Raw genomic sequence first — 19,954 nt, 5'->3', positions numbered from 1 at the left:
CTAGGTTTATTTTTCTTTGAAGAGGGCGCGGTACCTCTATTTATTCGTCCGTTTCAGCCACCAGATGGCGCGCGGCTCGAAACGTGGTTGAACGCGCAACTTCTAGATGGCGCCAGTATCGAGGTGTGAAAAGGCCCGCGTTATCCGCTGCGTGAAATAGATCCCGAAATCTGCCGTGTTCTCCCGGCGGAGGAAGTTTCTGCATCCCTCGCGCGCGCTTGGTATGTACGCGCGGTGACCGAGTCCGGCCTCTGCGCTGTGTGATGCAGTGGGTGGCGCTCGTTTCTGTTCGGAGGTAGGAATAAAAATGCCGGTCCCCTTTTTTACGACGCTCGTTTCTATAGCTTGTTTTTCTTTTTTTTTTTATCTCAAGTGACCTACAGTACCGCCTGTTCGAAATCGTCCTTTGCGGTGAGCGATTGAGAGTCAGGTTAGCATTTTATTTGGGTCAGCACTACACGTTCAATGGAGACCTCGGGTGGCGATGTAAATATGCATTGCTTCCCAAAGTGTGTCCAAGGTGCGCAATGACAATTGGAAAGGGTATTGAAGGCGCGCGACCGTCGGTTGGTAAAATACGTGCGTTAGATTGACTTATTCAGTCTAATCATTTTTGCCAACGTCTTTTATCTGTTTCGAAAAATGACATGGTCGAGTCTATTGATAACCTTAGCTAGATTGGACGTACGGAGTGTCCGGGCTTTAAATAAATTTGCTTCGTTTATGTGAATGAATAACTGTTTTCTCTTTTCCGTGCTCGGTGCTATGCAAAAATCGCTGAGATTTTATGGTAGCTCAGTGTGGCGGCGTTTTGCACGCTGACTCGCTATTGCATTCGCTGTGCACAATATGTGTTCAGATGGAATGTGCCAAATCGTATTTCCGATCGATATGATAGATTTACTTTGCTACAGTGGTAATTACATTTTCCTGATTTAAACTGGTTCGTCCCTGATCTGAGCCTAAGTTTAAATTCGAAGGGCAGACAGACTTAGCGTCGTAACAGCCGTAATGCGCAGAAAGAAATTAGTACCATGAAAGAAAAACAAAAGGATACGAGGTGGCTCAGTGTTATAGAAGTAATGAGTGTGCAAAGGATGGGATACGGTCCATTCGTCACATGCACACTCGTCACAGGACGATTGGTCGCAGGACGATTCGTCACACAGGAACATTCGTCATAGGATGACTCGTCACGCGGCCAACCGGTCTCACAATAGTTCGTCCCCCCAAAAATGTATTGTTCAATTTGGTTCGGGCGGACAAAGGCGAAGAATTTGTAAGGAACGTTTTAGCTTCTGATTCGGTCCCGAACATTGAATGTTGGTTGGGCCTCAGAAAGTCGGTCACCTCTTATCTTAGCATGTCTTTCGCTTCTCGAGGTCAAAGAATTTGTAACAGACGTTCTAGCTATCTGGGTCCGTCCTGAACGGTGAATGCGGAGGCCATAGAAGAGCGACTATTTTTGAACTACATTCAAAAGGATGGAGGTGATCGCAACAGAGAGAGCCATGATGCTGCACGAGGGGTACTCGTACACATTCGGCAGAAGGAATTCCGATACTTGTTGGTTTTGTCGAATAGGTGTATGCAAGGCAAAACTAAAAACTAATTTGGCTGCCAGTCGGATTATTGCTCGTTCAAGCCTGCAACTGAGATCAACCTGCTGAAGACCCGTAATATAATGAAAGGAAAAGCGGATGAGTATTGTAATATCAGTTTAGATAACCATTGGTTTACGTGACAGTGGAAAATTGTGAAACTCCTCATCAGGGTATGTAGGCAGATGTTGAAATTTACAATTTACTATCGTCCCCTGCTCGATCAATGAGACCAGTTGCCCGCATGACGAGTCATCCTGTGACAAATGTTCCTATGTGACGAATCATCCTGTGACCAATCGTCCTGTGACGAATGCGCATGTGACGAATCGTCCTCATCCCGCAAAGGATGCCATCGTACGTTTTTTTTTTTCTTTTCTTGTTTTTTTAACTCCGCATTGCTGGGAAACGCTCAAGGTACCAGCAAAGACAGCGAGCTGGCGTGAAATTTCCATCGAGCGGAAAACGAGTGTGACTTTTATTTCATCATGCGCTTTCATTTTGATATGGCTCAAAATGGGCGCGAAATAGTAACAGGTAAGGCAACAAAATTTAGATGTTAGGTCTGGAGCACCGCCATACTCAGCCGTGTTGGGGGCATCTCTCGCGAGTCAATACGGCAAAGGTATTGCGCGTCGAACTGTACGTGAGAGTTATCCATTTCAGCGAAACCTTGATTTCGCAAAACTATTGTGGCTCGAGTCGTGACTTCCAGTACTTGAAAGCCACGAGCGAGAAATAAATGACAGTTGATTTTGAAGGACAATCGCGACGTGGAAACCCATAAAAGAGAGTTCCAATAAGACGAGAGCTTCCCCTTCTCTTCAAGTGCGTGGGTTACGCTCTCAATCCTGCACCTGTGGTAACACCGCAGGCTCCTAAAATGGCTTTGAAAACGTTCCTGATCGCAACAACTTTTTTTTTTTTTTTTTTTTTTTTGTCGAGGCGTTATTTCATTTTTTTAACTTTTTGTCTACCTTGATACCCCATCAGCGCAAAAACTACCATAAACTAAAAAAAAAAAATAGTGGGCATACAACGACAACGCACCCACTGGGACCCGAGTCAAGGCAAGAACAACTAACTACTAAAAGGGGAAAAAAATCATGTTCGCATACACAGACAGAACGCCTCCATCGAAAGAAATGAATCATGCGCTTGTTCTGCCAGTCTCGTTGTGCGTCTGTCAAAAGCCACAAAGGAGGAAGACAATCAGCGCCTACACCACTCCCTTCCACTCCCCCCCCCCCCACCCCCCCCCCACCACCCCTAAAAAGAAGAAAAGAAAGGTTCTTGGGCGCGCGCGCGGTCGCCCAAGCGATGACCTTGGAAGGGTATGCGATTGTAGCACGTTTGTCCCCCGGTTGTGCCCCTGTCTCAAATGCCACGGTCCGTTTCTCCCAAGTGCCCGTCTTATCTTCCCGAGTATCAACTCCGCAGTGATTCTGAATCATTCCGATGCTTTCCAACGTTGCAAAACTGTTAGACGAATATTTGCACAGAAGTATACTCTGTTCGCAGAACTATCTACGGCGCTAAAATTCAAAAGCGCCGAGTTGGATTGGGGAACTCGTGTAGGTTTAGCTCATCGTTGGAACATTCTTATTCGCTCGATGAACTCCACAAAACGTGTAAATATTAGAATGAACTTTCCAGAGAACGAGAGTTGTTGTCGGGGTTCCAGGCGACCGGACAGGTCGCAATTATTGGCTGATTAAAAATTTTATTTCATAATCACAATCGTATCATCAAGGGCACGCCATTTCCTCATCACTTCTTCTACGAAAAGAGTTGCTGTATTCGTAGCACACACAGACGGAAACGGTTGAGACTGCCCAAATAATATCTTCTTTTGGCAGGTACTGCGCAGCGATTACACACAATGCCTCTAACATAAACATGCTGCTCCACATGTCTATTCACAAGATGCAATACATCGTTCTCCCAACTTTGTTGAAATGGGCATGAAAGCGCGTAACCGTCACTTTTTTGAAGTTCTACTTAGAGGTGAAGTGTTTACCGTAAAAAGTCGTTAATTATTTATTTTTTTCCGTTTACTACAAAGCTCGATTCCCTTAAATTTTTGTTTTTATATCGTCTCTACAGCACTTTTACGTCGGTACTTTCGTGTTAGAGGACATCACATAATGTGCGAAAAAAACAACAAAAAAACGGTAAAATCGATGCTGCATAGCCTTTTTTTTTTTTTTGTGGACATCAAGAAAAAAAAAAAAAAGATAGTAGTTGTCTTCACTTCGCACTGCATGTTTTGGCACGGAAGTTCCTATTTGGTTATGATGTCTTTACTTTCTTAAAAATTATATACAGTAATTTAAATTACCGAATTACAAAAACGTCGAAATTGTATAATTGCTTTTCGTTGGGACGCCATGGCGACAGCGACACTCGTGTTCCCTCGTGGTTTTCGCCAGCATTTCTACGTTGAATTGCCAGGATCGCGAGATGCAACAGCGTGACACTCCGTCTTCTGTGACGTCATTTGTTGCACTTCGGGACAACTTTTGATGTATGGCCAGCATAAGACGCTAACCACACCAGTCGGAGACGCGCTGCAGGTGCCATAGTACTGCTCGTAAAAGTAGCTGTCACGTGCTTTGCTCCGCGACTGAGGGTTGCCAAATTACGGTGAAACGGAGTATAGACAAAACAGACTGGACGACATTTACCGGGCATCTTTAGAGCTGCGAAGCTCAAAATCACGCGTACTCATAAGACTTTTTTTTTCTCGCGTGTTTGTGATTTTTATGATGTCCTGCAAGCAAGAAAAAAATATATATGGTGAAGTCACTCCGAGGGGGTAGCGATAACTGCGAGCCACGAACATGAAGGACTCGCTAACATCCGTCAGGAGTGTGAACGGTAAATCGTCACGCAAACATATTCTCACAAGCTGCAAATATTTATTTGGCTTAGCAAGTAGAATACTAGTATACTAACGACATGTGATTATTGTACACAAGATACCACTTCTCGGTTCTTCAAAACCATTTCCCAAGTCTGAACGGTCGCGCTACGGGCCGCGGCTAGCCGTGCCCTCGATAGACTACGGAGCTGCGTTGTGTCGTCTGCTACTGTACCGCCAACAGGAGAGCGATAGCTCTTTGTGTTCCACAGATGTGTGTTGCGGTATAACTCTGTACGTCTGTCCTAGAGGAAGACAAAGAGATAGGCTCTGTGACCCCCTCCTAAGCTAACAAAAACAAACAGAAGTATACTCGTTTGGACTGAAAGGTTTACAAAATAGTGACCAGACATTGGAAAAGCATATGTCACAGAACTTGGTTTATGAAATGGCATCATTGTTTCGAGCAAGAAATCACCTGCTCACCACTGGGACGATGAAATCGTCACTATTTATTGCGTCAGGTATATTTGCGCTCATGAAGAAAAATCTGAACACATCCTTCTCCCAAAGTCCTATGTCGAATAATAAACACTTTTTTAAACATCTATGCACAAATAACTCATTTTTTTCTACACTTGTATATGCACGTTAATTGACGTCAAACCGCATTTTTGACTAGATCTTGATGTCTACACCAACTACATTCATATTTTTTAGGGCTTTATTGAACGATAACTTCAACTATAGTTAATGGAACACGATGGCTCGATCTCGACAAAAACCTCAACGTGCGAAGCTTGCACAGACGGTTGCTAGCGAGTATTCTCAATGTGAGACTTCAGAAGCTTTCGCTTGCCATAGGGAGCTTGCTTTCGACTACAGCACTGCACGGGCCCGGAAAGCGCTGCTGTGTGGAGAGGTTGACTTACAAGATGACGTGTTACGTGGTCACGTAAGATGGCGTCATTTCGTGCAGCGTGATCACGTAAGATGACGTCATTTCGTGTAACGAGATCATGTAAGATGACGTGTTTGTGTCACGTCATCACGTAAGATGACGTCAGTTCGTATGAACTGACGTCATCTTACGACAACGCCAACAACATTAGTGCCGTCCGGAACCATTGACCTTAGAAACGCGCTTCTTCGCTTGAAGAGCTGATATGCGTTGATTGTTATTTGTTTCTTTTGCCTACTACAGACCATTCAAGAACTCGCCTTCTGGGTGCCACCAACTTCGTCTACTGGGCTGTGAAGCGCGTTCGAGCGTGCGCAATACCTCTCTAGGACGAAAGATTGTACACTGAGTATGCGTTCACAGCTCAATGACTTTGGCATTTTTCGTCAGGATAGATGCTCCCACGAGAAGAGCGTAATGGATATGTGAATAGAATTGGAAATTTGAAATGTTCTTGTCCAATCGCATTTTTCTTTGGTTATCAACGCTTTTTAGCGTCATCACAAGACGTTCAACCCATAATACACTGGTGATTAAAAAATAAGCACCGAAAAACATGCACCGATTTTCGCTCAAAAATAAACACCGGAAAAAAACATACCGTAATCATTACCCATGTCATTTTTTTGGGTGATATGTGAATTTCCAGAAGAACAGCGAGTTATCACCCTCCCCTAGGAATACCCTGACTACAGAGCAGGCGACCCGTTTTTCCCCGCGTTAGATTGTGGTGACCACGAACCGTACGGAGGTCACAGGACGTCCGTGAAAAATAAAAAGGAGGCAAACAACGATCTACTCTGTGCACGCTTCATCCCCAATTTCCACGACCCCAAGGCCGAAGGACGTTTGTGTGAAGGATAACGATAAAATAAAACTTTGCGTCAAAAAAAAAAAAAAGCCCGTTTTTAAAAGAAAAAAAAAAGTAGAAACAAGCACAACGCGTTGACGGACCGCGAGGTTGTGGAACACCTCGCGGTCCGCTTGCCACAGGACGGTTGTCTTCGACCCATAGCTCCAAGGTGAATTTGCCACTTGCGAAAACACGGAGACCTACCCAGCGAGAACCAGGAAAGCAAGACACGCACACTGACGCCTCGGCGTGCAGAATGAAACAGGATACGGGCGCGGAACACGGCCGCGGAAGAATACCTCGCACAGTGCCGATCCGGCCGATCTCCGAACGGACGATTTCGCATTTCGTGGACAGCGAGCGCCACCGCACGGGAGAGAGAGGTACCTTAAAAACGACGAAAACAAGCACCGACACCTTGGTTCTTTATATTTGCTGTAGTTACGGAACAAATCGACTTACATGAATAATTTGAATATTATTCGATTCCGTAATAAATTTAGAAGACATTAAACGCAATTCTTCTTATGTTTGAATTTAGATAATTTTGTAAATTCGCTCCGAACGCAAGAGTGCCGAATTAGCCGATTTTGACCATTTTCATGATTTTTTTAAAGAATATAATTAAATTTATGACGAAACATCTGTTGCGTTTAGTGACTCGATAATGACTCAATGTCTTTAAAGCCGAAATTTTCAAGAAGATCCGCGCAGCCGTTATTATGTGAGAATTTTTTTAATTTGGTGAAAAACCTCATGTATTCTCTATGGGGCTCTGAGGTGCGCCCCCTCTTAAGGTATCGACATTTATTGAAGTAACACTTGTGTGTTCTTTTGATACACCTCTCGCAGTCGTGAAAATAGGGGAAAATGTACCGAGTGCAATGCTTGCAAAATTCTGCATTTTGATATTTGCCTCTCCGACCAAAGTGGTACTGAAGCTCATGTTCGTCCAGTGCACAAATAGGAGCACACGACGATGATGTCAGATCATGATAAGGCACCAGTGCGTCTTGTAGAACAGCTCGCGTTGGCTGCCACAGACAGCAACAAATAAGAAAACCCGTACCTGGTACTCAGTATACATTCTACACAAACGCTTTTAATTATTGCATTTTCTTTAGTAAACAGTTTTTTTCAATAAATCTAAAATAACCGAGAACTTTATGAGTCTGCAAATATTCACCGCAAATAAACCGAGAACTTATGTTTCGAATAAAATTAAAAGAAAAGTGCGCGGAATTTGAAAACAATACAAACCAAAAACGCCGAACCCTAGCTATATTGTCAATGTTCTGTTTTGACGCTGTGCTGTTTTATCGCTCTGCTGTTTTGACGCCGTGCTGTTTTGGCACGTGCTGTTTTGGCACGTGTTGCTTTTGGCACGTGCTGTTTTGGCACGTGCTCTTTTGTCGCTGTGCCGTTTTGACGTTCTGCTGTTTGGTCGCGTGCTATTTTGACGCGTGCTGTTTTGCCGCCGTGCTGTTTTGAGGCAGTGCTGTTTTTACCTGTGCTTTTTTGACCGTGCTGTTTTGTCGCGTGCTGTTTTGTCGTGTGCTCTTCTGTCATGGTGCCGGTTTTGAGGAACCTCGTTGCTTCCCCTACTGCGTTGGATCTCGGGAGGGCCGCTGAGTACGGTCTCGGTCAGAAGGTACTCGGCGTGTCCGCCATTAGGGCGTGCAGCGGGAGGTTCTTTGCGGCCCTGGATCCTCACAGTTTTGGAAACCTGGTTGCGTCGCCTACTGCGTTGGATCTCGGGAGGGCCGCTGAGTACGGTCTCGGTCATGAGGTACTCGGCTTGTCCGCCATTAGGGCGTGCAGCTGGAGGTTTTTTGAGGCTCTGGGATCTTCACGGTTTTGGGAACCTGGTTGCGTCCCCTACTGCGTTGGATCTCGGGAGGGCCGCTGAGTACGGCCTCGGTCAGGAGGTACTCGGCCTGTCCGCCATTAGGGCGTGCAGCGGGAGGTTCTTTGCGGCCCTGGATCCTCACGGTTTTGGGAACCTCGATGCGCCCCCTACTGCGTAGGATCTCGGGAGGGACGCTGAGTACGGTCTTGGTCATGAGGTACTCGGCGTGTCCGCCATTAGGGCGTGCAGCGGGAGGTTCTTTGCGGCCCTGGATCCTCGCGGTTTTGGGAACCTCGATGCGCCCCCTACTGCGTAGGGTCTCGGGAGGGACGCTGAGTACGGTTTCGGTCATGAGGTACTCGGCGTGTCCGCTATTAGGGCGTGCAGCGGGAGGTTCTTTTCGGCCCTGGATCCTCACGGTTTTCGGAACCTCGTTGCGTCCCCTCTAGCGTTGGATATCGGGAGGGCCGCTCATTGCTATCTGGGTAAGGAGGTACTCGGCGTGTCCGCCATTAAGGCGTGCAGCGGGAGGTTCTTTGCTGCCCTGGATCGTCACGGTTTCGGGAACCTCGTTCGTCCCCTATTGCGTTGGCTCTCGTGAGGACCGCTGAGTGTGGTCTCGGTTAGGAGGTACTCGGCGTGTCCGCAATTACGGCGTGCAGCGGGAGGTTGTTTGCGGCCCTGGATCCTTACGGTTTTGGGAACCTCGTTGCGTCCTCTACTGCGTTGTATCTCGGGAGGGCCGCAGAGTACGGCCTCCGTCATGAGGTAGTCGGCGTGTCCGAAATTAGGGCGTTGAGCGGGAGGTTCTTTGCGGCCCTGGATCTTCACGGCTTTGGGAACCTCGTTGCGTCGCCTGTAGCGTTGAGTCTCGGGAGTTCCGCTCAGTGCGGTCTCGGTCAGGAGGTACTCGGCGTGTCCGCCATTAGGGCGTGCATCGGGAGTTTCTTTGCGGCCCTGGATCCTCACGGTTTTGGGAACCTCGTTCCGTCCCCTATTGCGTTGGCTCTCGTGAGGACCGCTGAGTGCGATCTAGGTCAGGAGGTACTCGGCGTGTCCGCCATTAGGGCGTGCAGCGGGAGGTTCTTTGCGGCCCTGGATCCTCGCGGTTTTGGGAACCTCGATGCGCCCCCTACTGCGTAGGGTCTCGGGAGGGACGCTGAGTACGGTCTCGGTCATGAGGTACTCGGCGTGTCCGCTATTAGGGCGTGCAGCGGGAGGTTCTTTTCGGCCCTGGATCCTCACGGTTTTCGGAACCTCGTTGCGTCCCCTCTAGCGTTGGATATCGGGAGGGCCGCTCATTGCTATCTGGGTAAGGAGGTACTCGGCGTGTCCGCCATTAAGGCGTGCAGCGGGAGGTTCTTTGCGGCCCTGGATCGTCACGGTTTCGGGAACCTCGTTCGTCCCCTATTGCGTTGGCTCTCGTGAGGACCGCTGAGTGTGGTCTCGGTTAGGAGGTACTCGGCGTGTCCGCAATTATGGCGTGCAGCGGGAGGTTGTTTGCGGCCCTGGATCCTTACGGTTTTGGGAACCTCGTTGCGTCCTCTACTGCGTTGTATCTCGGGAGGGCCGCAGAGTACGGCCTCCGTCATGAGGTAGTCGGCGTGTCCGCCATTAGGGCGTTGAGCGGGAGGTTCTTTGCGGCCCTGGATCTTCACGGCTTTGGGAACCTCGTTGCGTCGCCTGTAGCGTTGAGTCTCGGGAGTTCCGCTCAGTACGGTCTCGGTCATGAGGTACTCGGCGTGTCCGCTATTAGGGCGTGCAGCGGGAGGTTCTTTTCGGCCCTGGATCCTCACGGTTTTCGGAACCTCGTTGCGTGCCCTGTAGCGTTGGATCTCGGGAGGGCCGCTCATTGCTATCTGGGTAAGGAGGTACTCGGCGTGTCCGCCATTAAGGCGTGCAGAGGGAGGTTCTTTGCGGCCCTGGGTCGTCACGGTTTCGGGAACCTCGTTCGTCCCCTATTGCGTTGGCTCTCGTGAGGACCGCTGAGTGTGGTCTCGGTTAGGAGGTACTCGGCGTGTCCGCAATTACGGCGTGCAGCGGGAGGTTGTTTGCGGCCCTGGATCCTTACGGTTTTGGGAACCTCGTTGCGTCCTCTACTGCGTTGGATCTCGGGAGGGCCGCAGAGTACGGCCTCAGTCACTAGGTAGTCGGCGTGTCCACCATTAGGGCGTTCAGCGGGAGGTTCTTTGCGGCCCTGGATCTTCACGGCTTTGGGAACCTCGTTGCGTCGCCTGTAGCGTTGAGTCTCGGGAGGGCCGCTCAGTGCGGTCTCGGTCAGGAGGTACTCGGCGTGTCCGCCATTAGGGCGTGCATCGGGAGTTTCTTTGCGGCCCTGGATCCTCACGGTTTTGGGAACCTCGTTCCGTCCCCTATTGCGTTGGCTCTCGTGAGGACCGCTGAGTGCGATCTAGGTCAGGAGGTACTCGGCGTGTCCGCCATTAGGGCGTGCAGCGGGAGGTTCTTTGCGGCCCTGGATCTTCACGGCTTTGGGAACCTCGTTGCGTCGCCTGTAGCGTTGAGTCTCGGGAGGGCCGCTCAGTGCGGTCTCGGTCAGGAGGTACTCGGCGTGTCCGCCATTAGGGCGTGCATCGGGAGTTTCTTTGCGGCCCTGGATCCTCACGGTTTTGGGAACCTCGTTCCGTCCCCTATTGCGTTGGCTCTCGTGAGGACCGCTGAGTGCGGTCTAGGTCAGGAGGTACTCGGCGTGTCCGCCTTTAGGGCGTGCAGCGGGAGGTTCTCGCGGCCCTGGATCCTCACGGTTTTTTGAACCTCGATGCGCCCCCTACTGCGTAGGATCTCGGGAGGGACGCTGAGTACGGTCTTGGTCATGAGGTACTCGGCGTGTCCGCCATTAGGGCGTGCAGCGGGAGGTTCTTTGCGGCCCTGGATCCTCGCGGTTTTGGGAACCTCGATGCGCCCCCTACTGCGTAGGGTCTCGGGAGGGACGCTGAGTACGGTCTCGGTCATGAGGTACTCGGCGTGTCCGCTATTAGGGCGTGCAGCGGGAGGTTCTTTTCGGCCCTGGATCCTCACGGTTTTCGGAACCTCGTTGCGTCCCCTCTAGCGTTGGATATCGGGAGGGCCGCTCATTGCTATCTGGGTAAGGAGGTACTCGGCGTGTCCGCCATTAAGGCGTGCAGCGGGAGGTTCTTTGCGGCCCTGGATCGTCACGGTTTCGGGAACCTCGTTCGTCCCCTATTGCGTTGGCTCTCGTGAGGACCGCTGAGTGTGGTCTCGGTTAGGAGGTACTCGGCGTGTCCGCAATTACGGCGTGCAGCGGGAGGTTGTTTGCGGCCCTGGATCCTTACGGTTTTGGGAACCTCGTTGCGTCCTCTACTGCGTTGTATCTCGGGAGGGCCGCAGAGTACGGCCTCCGTCATGAGGTAGTCGGCGTGTCCGCCATTAGGGCGTTGAGCGGGAGGTTCTTTGCGGCCCTGGATCTTCACTGCTTTGGGAACCTCGTTGCGTCGCCTGTAGCGTTGAGTCTCGGGAGTTCCGCTCAGTGCGGTCTCGGTCAGGAGGTACTCGGCGTGTCCACCATTAGGGCGTGCATCGGGAGTTTCTTTGCGGCCCTGGATCCTCACGGTTTTGGGAACCTCGTTCCGTCCCCTATTGCGTTGGCTCTCGTGAGGACCGCTGAGTGCGATCTAGGTCAGGAGGTACTCGGCGTGTCCGCCATTAGGGCGTGCAGCGGGAGGTTCTTTGCGGCCCTGGATCCTCACGGTTTTGGGAACCTCGATGCGCCCCCTGCTGCGTAGGGTCTCGGGAGGGACGCTGAGTACGGTCTCGGTCATGAGGTACTCGGCGTGTCCGCTATTAGGGCGTGCAGCGGGAGGTTCTTTTCGGCCCTGGATCCTCACGGTTTTCGGAACCTCGTTGCGTCCCCTGTAGCGTTGGATCTCGGGAGGGCCGCTCATTGCTATCTGGGTAAGGAGGTACTCGGCGTGTCCGCCATTAAGGCGTGCAGAGGGAGGTTCTTTGCGGCCCTGGGTCGTCACGGTTTCGGGAACCTCGTTCGTCCCCTATTGCGTTGGCTCTCGTGAGGACCGCTGAGTGTGGTCTCGGTTAGGAGGTACTCGGCGTGTCCGCAATTACGGCGTGCAGCGGGAGGTTGTTTGCGGCCCTGGATCCTTACGGTTTTGGGAACCTCGTTGCGTCCTCTACTGCGTTGGATCTCGGGAGGGCCGCAGAGTACGGCCTCAGTCACTAGGTAGTCGGCGTGTCCACCATTAGGGCGTTCAGCGGGAGGTTCTTTGCGGCCCTGGATCTTCACGGCTTTGGGAACCTCGTTGCGTCGCCTGTAGCGTTGAGTCTCGGGAGGGCCGCTCAGTGCGGTCTCGGTCAGGAGGTACTCGGCGTGTCCGCCATTAGGGCGTGCATCGGGAGTTTCTTTGCGGCCCTGGATCCTCACGGTTTTGGGAACCTCGTTCCGTCCCCTATTGCGTTGGCTCTCGTGAGGACCGCTGAGTGCGATCTAGGTCAGGAGGTACTCGGCGTGTCCGCCATTAGGGCGTGCAGCGGGAGGTTCTTTGCGGCCCTGGATCTTCACGGCTTTGGGAACCTGGTTGCGTCGCCTGTAGCGTTGAGTCTCGGGAGGGCCGCTCAGTGCGGTCTCGGTCAGGAGGTACTCGGCGTGTCCGCCATTAGGGCGTGCAACGGGAGTTTCTTTGCGGCCCTGGATCCTCACGGTTTTGGGAACCTCGTTCCGTCCCCTATTGCGTTGGCTCTCGTGAGGACCGCTGAGTGCGGTCTAGGTCAGGAGGTACTCGGCGTGTCCGCCTTTAGGGCGTGCAGCGGGAGGTTCTCGCGGCCCTGGATCCTCACGGTTTTTTGAACCTCGATGCGCCCCCTACTGCGTAGGATCTCGGGAGGGACGCTGAGTACGGTCTCGGTCATGAGGTACTCGGCGTGTCCGCTATTAGGGCGTGCAGCGGGAGGTTCTTTTCGGCCCTGGATCCTCACGGTTTTCGGAACCTTGTTGCGTCCCCTGTAGCGGTGGATCTCGGGAGGGCCGCTCAGTGCTATCTGGGTAAGCAAGTACTCGGCGTGTCCGCCATTAGGGCGTGCAGCGGGAGGTTCTTTGCGGCCCTGGATCCTCACGGTTTTGGGAACCTCGTTCCGTCCCCTATCGCGTTGGCTCTCGTGAGGACCGCTGAGTGCGGTCTCGGTCAGGAGGTACTCGGCGTGTCCGCAATTACGGCGTGCAGCGGGAGGTTGTTTGCGGCCCTGGATCCTTACGGTTTTGGGAACCTCGTTGCGTCCTCTACTGCGTTGGATCTCGGGAGGGCCGCAGAGTACGGCCTCCATCATGAGGTACTCGGCGTGTCCGCCATTAGGGCGTGCAGCGGGAGATTCGTTGCGCCCCTGGATCCTCATGGTTTTGGGAACCTCGTTGCGTCCCTTATTGCGTTGGCTCTCGTGAGGATCGCTGAGTGCGGTCTCGGTCAGGAGGTACTCGGCGTGTCCGCCTTTAGGACGTGCAGCGGGAGGTTCTTTGCGGCCCTGGATCCTCACGGTTTCGGGAACCTCGTTGCGTCCCCTATGGTGTTGGCTCTCGTGAGGACCGCTAAGTGCGGTCTCGGTCAGGAGGTACTCGGCGAGTCCGCCATTAGGCCGTGCAGCGCGAGGTTCTTTGCGGCCCTGGATTCTCACGGTTTTGGGAACCACGTTGCGTCCCCTATTGCGTTGAATCTCGGGAGGGCCGCTGAGTACGGTCTCGGTCATGAGGTACTCGTCGTGTCCGCCGTTGGGGCGGACGGCGGGAGGTCCTTTGCGGCCCAGAATCTCACGGTTATGAGATCCCGGTAGTGTTCCCAATCGCGGTGGATCTCGGGAGGGCCGCTGAGTACGGTTTCGGTTATTTGGTACTCGGCATGTCTACCTTGGGGGCGGACAGCGGGAGGTTTTTCCGGTCTCGGATTCTTTCATCGAAGTGCGTGTAGGCGCGACGCCAGTCCTCTTTGCACTGAAGACGATTAAATGTGCTTCTTCCGCACTATATATTAGCGACATGACAACACTCCAAAGAGATGATCCTGAACGGCGAGGACTCATCAGGCACGTATAGGGACAAGGAAGCGTTTTTTTTTTCATTTTCATACGAACCGTGCCAACCTTGTCTACCAGAGAAGGATTGCTTCACAAGAACTTCAGCGACAACAACAATGCGTGGCTGTTCGTACATCCTATCAGCCTTCGCAAAGATGTCTTCCAAGGATGCCATGGCGACTGTATTGTTGGGTACCTTGGCTAGAGCAGGAAACTTGCAAGGGTTCGTGAGAAGTATTACTGGCCCAGGCTTCTGAAGACTGTACATAAATACGCGAGGTCCTGGCACGAGTGCCAACGACGGAAGAGACCACCGCCGAAGCCAGCGGGAGCCTTGTACCCGAATGCGCCAGCGACCACCCCGTTTCAGCGGATCGAATTAGATTTGCTCCGCTCATTCCCCGCTTGAACCTAAGGCAGCCGGTGGATAATTGTCGCAACCAATTAGCTAACACGACACGCCGATACGAGATCTTCTGCACCGGGAACTGCCGCGGAAATCGACAAGTTTTTTTGTCGAATGCATCGTCCTCCGTATAGGCACCCCTGACCTCCTGATTACAAACCAAGAATAAACGTTTATGGGTGGCTGACGCAAGAGATACTTCGTCTCAGCCGCGCCAGCCACCGTCGAAGAGCGGCGTACCATCTCCAGAATAACGGGCTGAAGGAACGACTATACAAGACCATCACCGACGTGGTGTCAATGTACGTTGACGTAGAACACAAGACATGCGACGAAGTTTTGAAGTATGGTACGTCCGCCTACAACACAGCGGTTCAAAAGACCCCGTGAGTTAGACGAATTCAGCTGGTTCACGGTCGCAAAGTAACGACAATGCTGAACACGAAACTGCCCCATGAGCCAGCTGACGATATCCAGATGGTTGCTAATATGGCAAAAGTCCGCAAGCTCCTCCGGCTCAGTATTCAATGCTTGACCTTTTCGACGCTGGCCGCTATAACCTCCGTCGTCGGTGCGTCCTCTTCCAACCGGGAGAGAGCGTGTGGGTGTGAACGACGGTCCGTCGAAGCGGCCAGAGTGAGAAGCTGTTAAAGGAATACTTTGAACCCGACAAGAGTTTCCGCCTCCTCGCACACGCTAGCACTGTGGAGGTTTCATGTTCCAGGTAACTCTTCAGTTCATCCATACTTTTGTTTGGATTTGATTTGTTTTGCGGTGCATCGGGGCGATGCACTTTTTATAAGAGAGGATAATGCCGCGGGCGCCGCTAGCCAATTATGCAGTGCGCCCTCGGCCGGATGCTTATGATGCTTGGCTCCCACACAAAGGTCCGCGGCTTGATGCCTTGAAGCTGACTAACTTTTTTTAATTCTATAATTGTCGAGTTCTAATGGATCCGAAAAGCTCGAGTGTTTTACGCACCGAAACTGTTACGCAAATTGTTCCAGAATCCCAAGCGGGTATATAAGGGGCTCCGCGTGCACCGCCAGAGCCAGCATCGCCCCAGCGCTTGAACCTGCTGTTACGCCGTAATCAACATCTGCAACGCTAGACTTTTGCTATTTTCTTTTGGACATACGTCCGCCTCATTGAACGTCTAGTTTGCTTCTGTTTTCGTTGCCTGGTCATTTCACTTTCTTGACAATTATAAGTGAAATATGTAGAACTACAAAATTAAAATAAATCAAATTATCATTTGGAGATGATCAAATACCTCTGATTGGATTTGTACACATTTCTAATAATTGTTTTCATTTAAATTGTATCTGCATTTATAATTACGCATTTTGAAGTGTCTTGCCCATTTATTGTAAGACACGGCAGCTAGTATATTTCCCATATTTGCTTGGAACCAACAGCTTGTAAGGTCGGCTTCGCCTCGATCTATAAGTGAAATAAAGTGTATTAGCGCGCCCAGCGTTTGTACGTTAGCTTCACTTGAGACGACACATATGGCCACATACATTTTGGCCGCTAGGGTATGTCTAAGTATCCATTTCAAGATATTATTCATACAAATTCAAAATTAAATTTTCCCTGTCTTGCTTTTCTTAAAATATATATAAATTGTGTCGTTGAGTCTGAATGTTTGTGGTCCTAATGCAAAATATGAATATTTTTGAATATTGATCGCGCTTCACTAGTATAACATTTCTTTCTAACACAATTGTGTTTAGCCTCTGATTCAAGAAATAAAAAAATGCTCGAAGAATCCAAGGTAGGGCCAACGTTTATCTCCTTGTGTCAGAGCCCTGCAACCTTGGCCTTAACTCGCCAAACAAGTGTAAAAGTTATGCTTCGCAACTGGTAGTTTAGCTGCCATCTGGCAACATTTGCCTAAATCACGAAACAATTGCCAGCGTTCGCTTTTGTGTCTGGTTTTTCGGTTTGCTTGTGACAACGTTGGGCCTAGATAGCCAAACAAGTGCCAGATTTAGATTTGACTGCTGCATTTTTGGTTCATACCGCCGAGTACAACCTCGCTGGAGCGAAATGGATGCTGCATGATTCATCTGGTGTCTGTCGCTAAACATTAGGACTTTAAATATGGCTTGATGAACGAGAGAAAACCCATGGAAACGCCATGGCTTTCCATGGCTTTTCCATTACTTTCCTAGAGCAAAACCGTATTAGGTCAAATTTAGGCCATTAGTATATCCGAACTTTTGCCAAGTTAGACGTTTCTCTCGCTCGTTACCTGGTTTAGTTCTAATAATATACACCTTTTGTATTTCAGAACTTTATCCACAAGTTGCTTCAAGCTTAAAACAAAGCAAAACTGCACAACGGAAGTAAAAGAGCTGCCAGGCGTTTCTGTGAATCTAACAAACATTTGCAAAATAGCCCATCCTAACTTTCTAAAGTGGAATGTTCGCCTTGTAAGAATAACCATTTATTTTTATCAAAGATGGTTGAGTCCGTTCAGTTGTAGTATTTTATGTTTTCCCACATGAGAAATAATGTTCTAACGGCGAGGATTATTTCATATATAACTCTATAGTATTCTGCAAATCTTTGACACCTTCTATAAAATAAAATATAAGCAGTTCGGCTACATATCTACTACAATTAAATCGGTTTACCTAAGCCCGTCAGGCTCTCCAATATATATTCAAAAAAGTAAAATTTCTGAATGTGTGCACATGTTCATTAAAGGTCAACTCCGGTCAGTACCAAGATATTTTAGTTCAGGTTTGATTATGTTTCCCGAAATAGTTATAGACGGTTTTAAGTATCTTGTCTTGAAAGCCTAATATATTTTAACGTTTAGCTAATGCTTACCCCACATCGAAACCAAAACGTTGCCTGCGGCGATCAACATTTCATATCTTTTTTCGCCACATACATACTCCTACAATGTAAAAGCGTGATTACATCAGCTCAGTTACGGAAGTGGTCGTAAGCACTGCTTGCACAAGCAACACCCCCCCCCCCCCCCCCCCCCCCCCCCCGTACAACGCGCCTAACGTCTGCTATGGTAGCTGCAGGGTATTCTATGAAATACGTGCGTTTTGAAGCGCAGTGTCTAGATGGCGTCCCACCGTACTCTATACAATGAAGAGTTTTGAAACGAAAATTTAGATGCCGCTTCAAACGACGCGAGGCGTACCGACGTGACTGAGGGGAGATTCCCTTCTCGGCGGGAGTTGCAGAACTAAGGTATTCATTACCGTTGCCATGTGGTACAAATCGCGACGTCATGTACCAGGCAGCCGGGTGCAGCTCGGCACAAGCGCGATCGTGTTGTATGCTGTGATTGGCAGCCTGGTACGAACGAAGACGCCTGCACTACAGCGCCAGCAGCTTGTGTTTTAGCGCAGTGAAAGACAAGTTTTCCCAAGGGCTTGTTTTGAAAGCATTAGTAGAAAGTTAAGTTCAGTAAACTACACGTAAATATGACGTGACGGGTTGGTAGAAGTACGCCGTGCTCAACATCTGAAACCGGCTATCTCGCATGTGATGGACGCTGCCAGCAATGAAGGATTTTCGAACGGATACACACCAGAGCACACAAGCGCATGCGAATTCCGCGAATTACATGGCCAACTATGAGCACGCAGCGAGAACCGCCCGTAGCCTTTGCTTGAAAACTACCAAAACAAGGAAACAAAACTCTCTAAGTGCCCTGAACATGACGCAGGCAGTGCCTTGTGACCTGCGCCTACACGGTGGTCATATAGAGTGTTAAAATAGGGGGCCCTAAAGAATTGGTGGCCTCCCACTGCGCATGCGCCGAACTTAAACTGAGTTTTGGGTTTTGGGTTGGCGCTCGCTCCTACCACAAAATTCTAGAAATAGCCTGGGGCCCCTGTTTGCTTGGGGCCGGGCTGCGTCGTCAAACATGGCGCCGCCCTCTCCGCTTGCTTTGGAACGAATTCGTCATGGTTGCTGCAGTATCAGCCACGTTCATTGCCAGTGAATGGTGCAGTCGGCTTTCTCTTCGCTTTACTTCGCTCAGGTCACAAACAATGAGGAGTGAGCTCGCCGATTTAAAAAGATCATTTTCTGATTCTGGCCGTCCCTAAGCCTAACGATACGCGGTAACTGTTGACATAGCAACGTATTGCTATTCCAAGGGCCCTAATCTTGACACTTGGCAAAAATGTCAGCGAGAAATGCGGCGGCTCTGATTGGCCTTTTCCAAGCTCAATTGCGGAGTTCGCCTATTACTGCCGCCAAATTTCTCGCCGACGTTTTCGCCAAATGTCCAGATTAGTACCCCGAGACTCCAGGTTGATTTTGTTCGTGTCACAAAACCTGTAGCTCGAAAACTAGTCTTGTTAGGCTTCAAAGTTGTTCCAGCTCAGATCTAAATACAGCAGCTGCTCGCGGGGTACGCTCGCTCGTGTTCGTCTCAATTTCAGCATAGTTGAAGGCCTAAATCTTCGGCAATAGACCGCCAACGTGCTACACGAACGTCAAAAATAATCCAAAAACTAGCGCCAAACTAGAGTGCTACGAATTTAACTGTTTTCGCGAAATAAATACAACAATATTTATACTGATATTTAGAATGGATTTTGCTTCAGCCACCTTGATTTTGTTTAACGCTAGCTATTTTTGTAAACAAAATGCGCTCACTAGGCGCACATGTTTTACGTTTTTTTATATATATATATATATATATTCTTTTTGGTTGTTACGCTCGTTCGCCGCATTGGCGCTGCAAGCGGGAAACGTAACCGTGCTTCGCTGCGTTGTGATGCCCCTATCCTCTAAGCCAGGGGTGGCCAAACCGCGGCTCTTTGCTGGTCCAAGTGCGGCTCGCCGATAACTCGTAAAAAAGCCCCCCCCCCCCCCCCTCCCGACCCGCCCGCCACTTTCCTTCTTTCTTTCCTGGGGAAAGAAGAAAATGTGTTTTCCTCCTTTCCCTAGGAAAAAAAGAAAATATTTCAGAATAAAAAACAGCTTGCGCTTCGGCAGCTTTCTGCCACCATAGGTACAGTCGAACCGGATTTCACGCGGACGTTTCCACAGATCCTGTTCCTTTCATTGTTTGAGAGAGTTTGCTGGACCCTAGGGGGAAATGCATCAGGGACAAGGATTTTCAAACCATGCATGCACCTTGGCTTGGGGTCGCGGAAATGTTCAGTCTCCCGGCCTTTGTCACTTGCCGGTGATACTTGTCCCCTTTAGAAAATGGATCTTCCCCCATATAGCTTATTGTTGAAGGTCGCGGAAGCCAGGGTTGACCTCATTTATAGCTTCCACTAGTCACAGATGTTGTGTTGAAGTTCACAAAGGACCTAGAACATTCTCATTACTATTTTTACCGGCACAGTTGTGACCCGCAGGCTGCTTTGATATACT

The 19,954-nt window shown here is 50.1% G+C and overlaps 1 protein-coding gene across 1 annotated transcript in view; it reads left to right on the top strand.

The window, feature by feature from the left end:
• The window catches only part of LOC115310331 (disintegrin and metalloproteinase domain-containing protein 17-like), a 260,003-nt gene that overhangs the window by 188,765 nt on the left and 51,284 nt on the right, over window positions 1-19,954 (top strand). The window contains exon 12 of the mRNA XM_040210410.1: window positions 16,881-17,022. Within this exon, the coding sequence (XP_040066344.1) occupies window positions 16,881-17,022 (142 nt within the window). The remainder of the gene's footprint in view (window positions 1-16,880; window positions 17,023-19,954) is intronic.

Source organism: Ixodes scapularis, unplaced genomic scaffold (genome assembly GCF_016920785.2).
Source record: "Ixodes scapularis isolate PalLabHiFi unplaced genomic scaffold, ASM1692078v2 PGA_scaffold4__175_contigs__length_147842914, whole genome shotgun sequence".
NCBI lineage: Eukaryota > Metazoa > Arthropoda > Arachnida > Ixodida > Ixodidae > Ixodes > Ixodes scapularis.
Note: the sequence above shows the minus strand (reverse complement) of the source record. Positions and strands in the feature narration are given on the sequence as shown.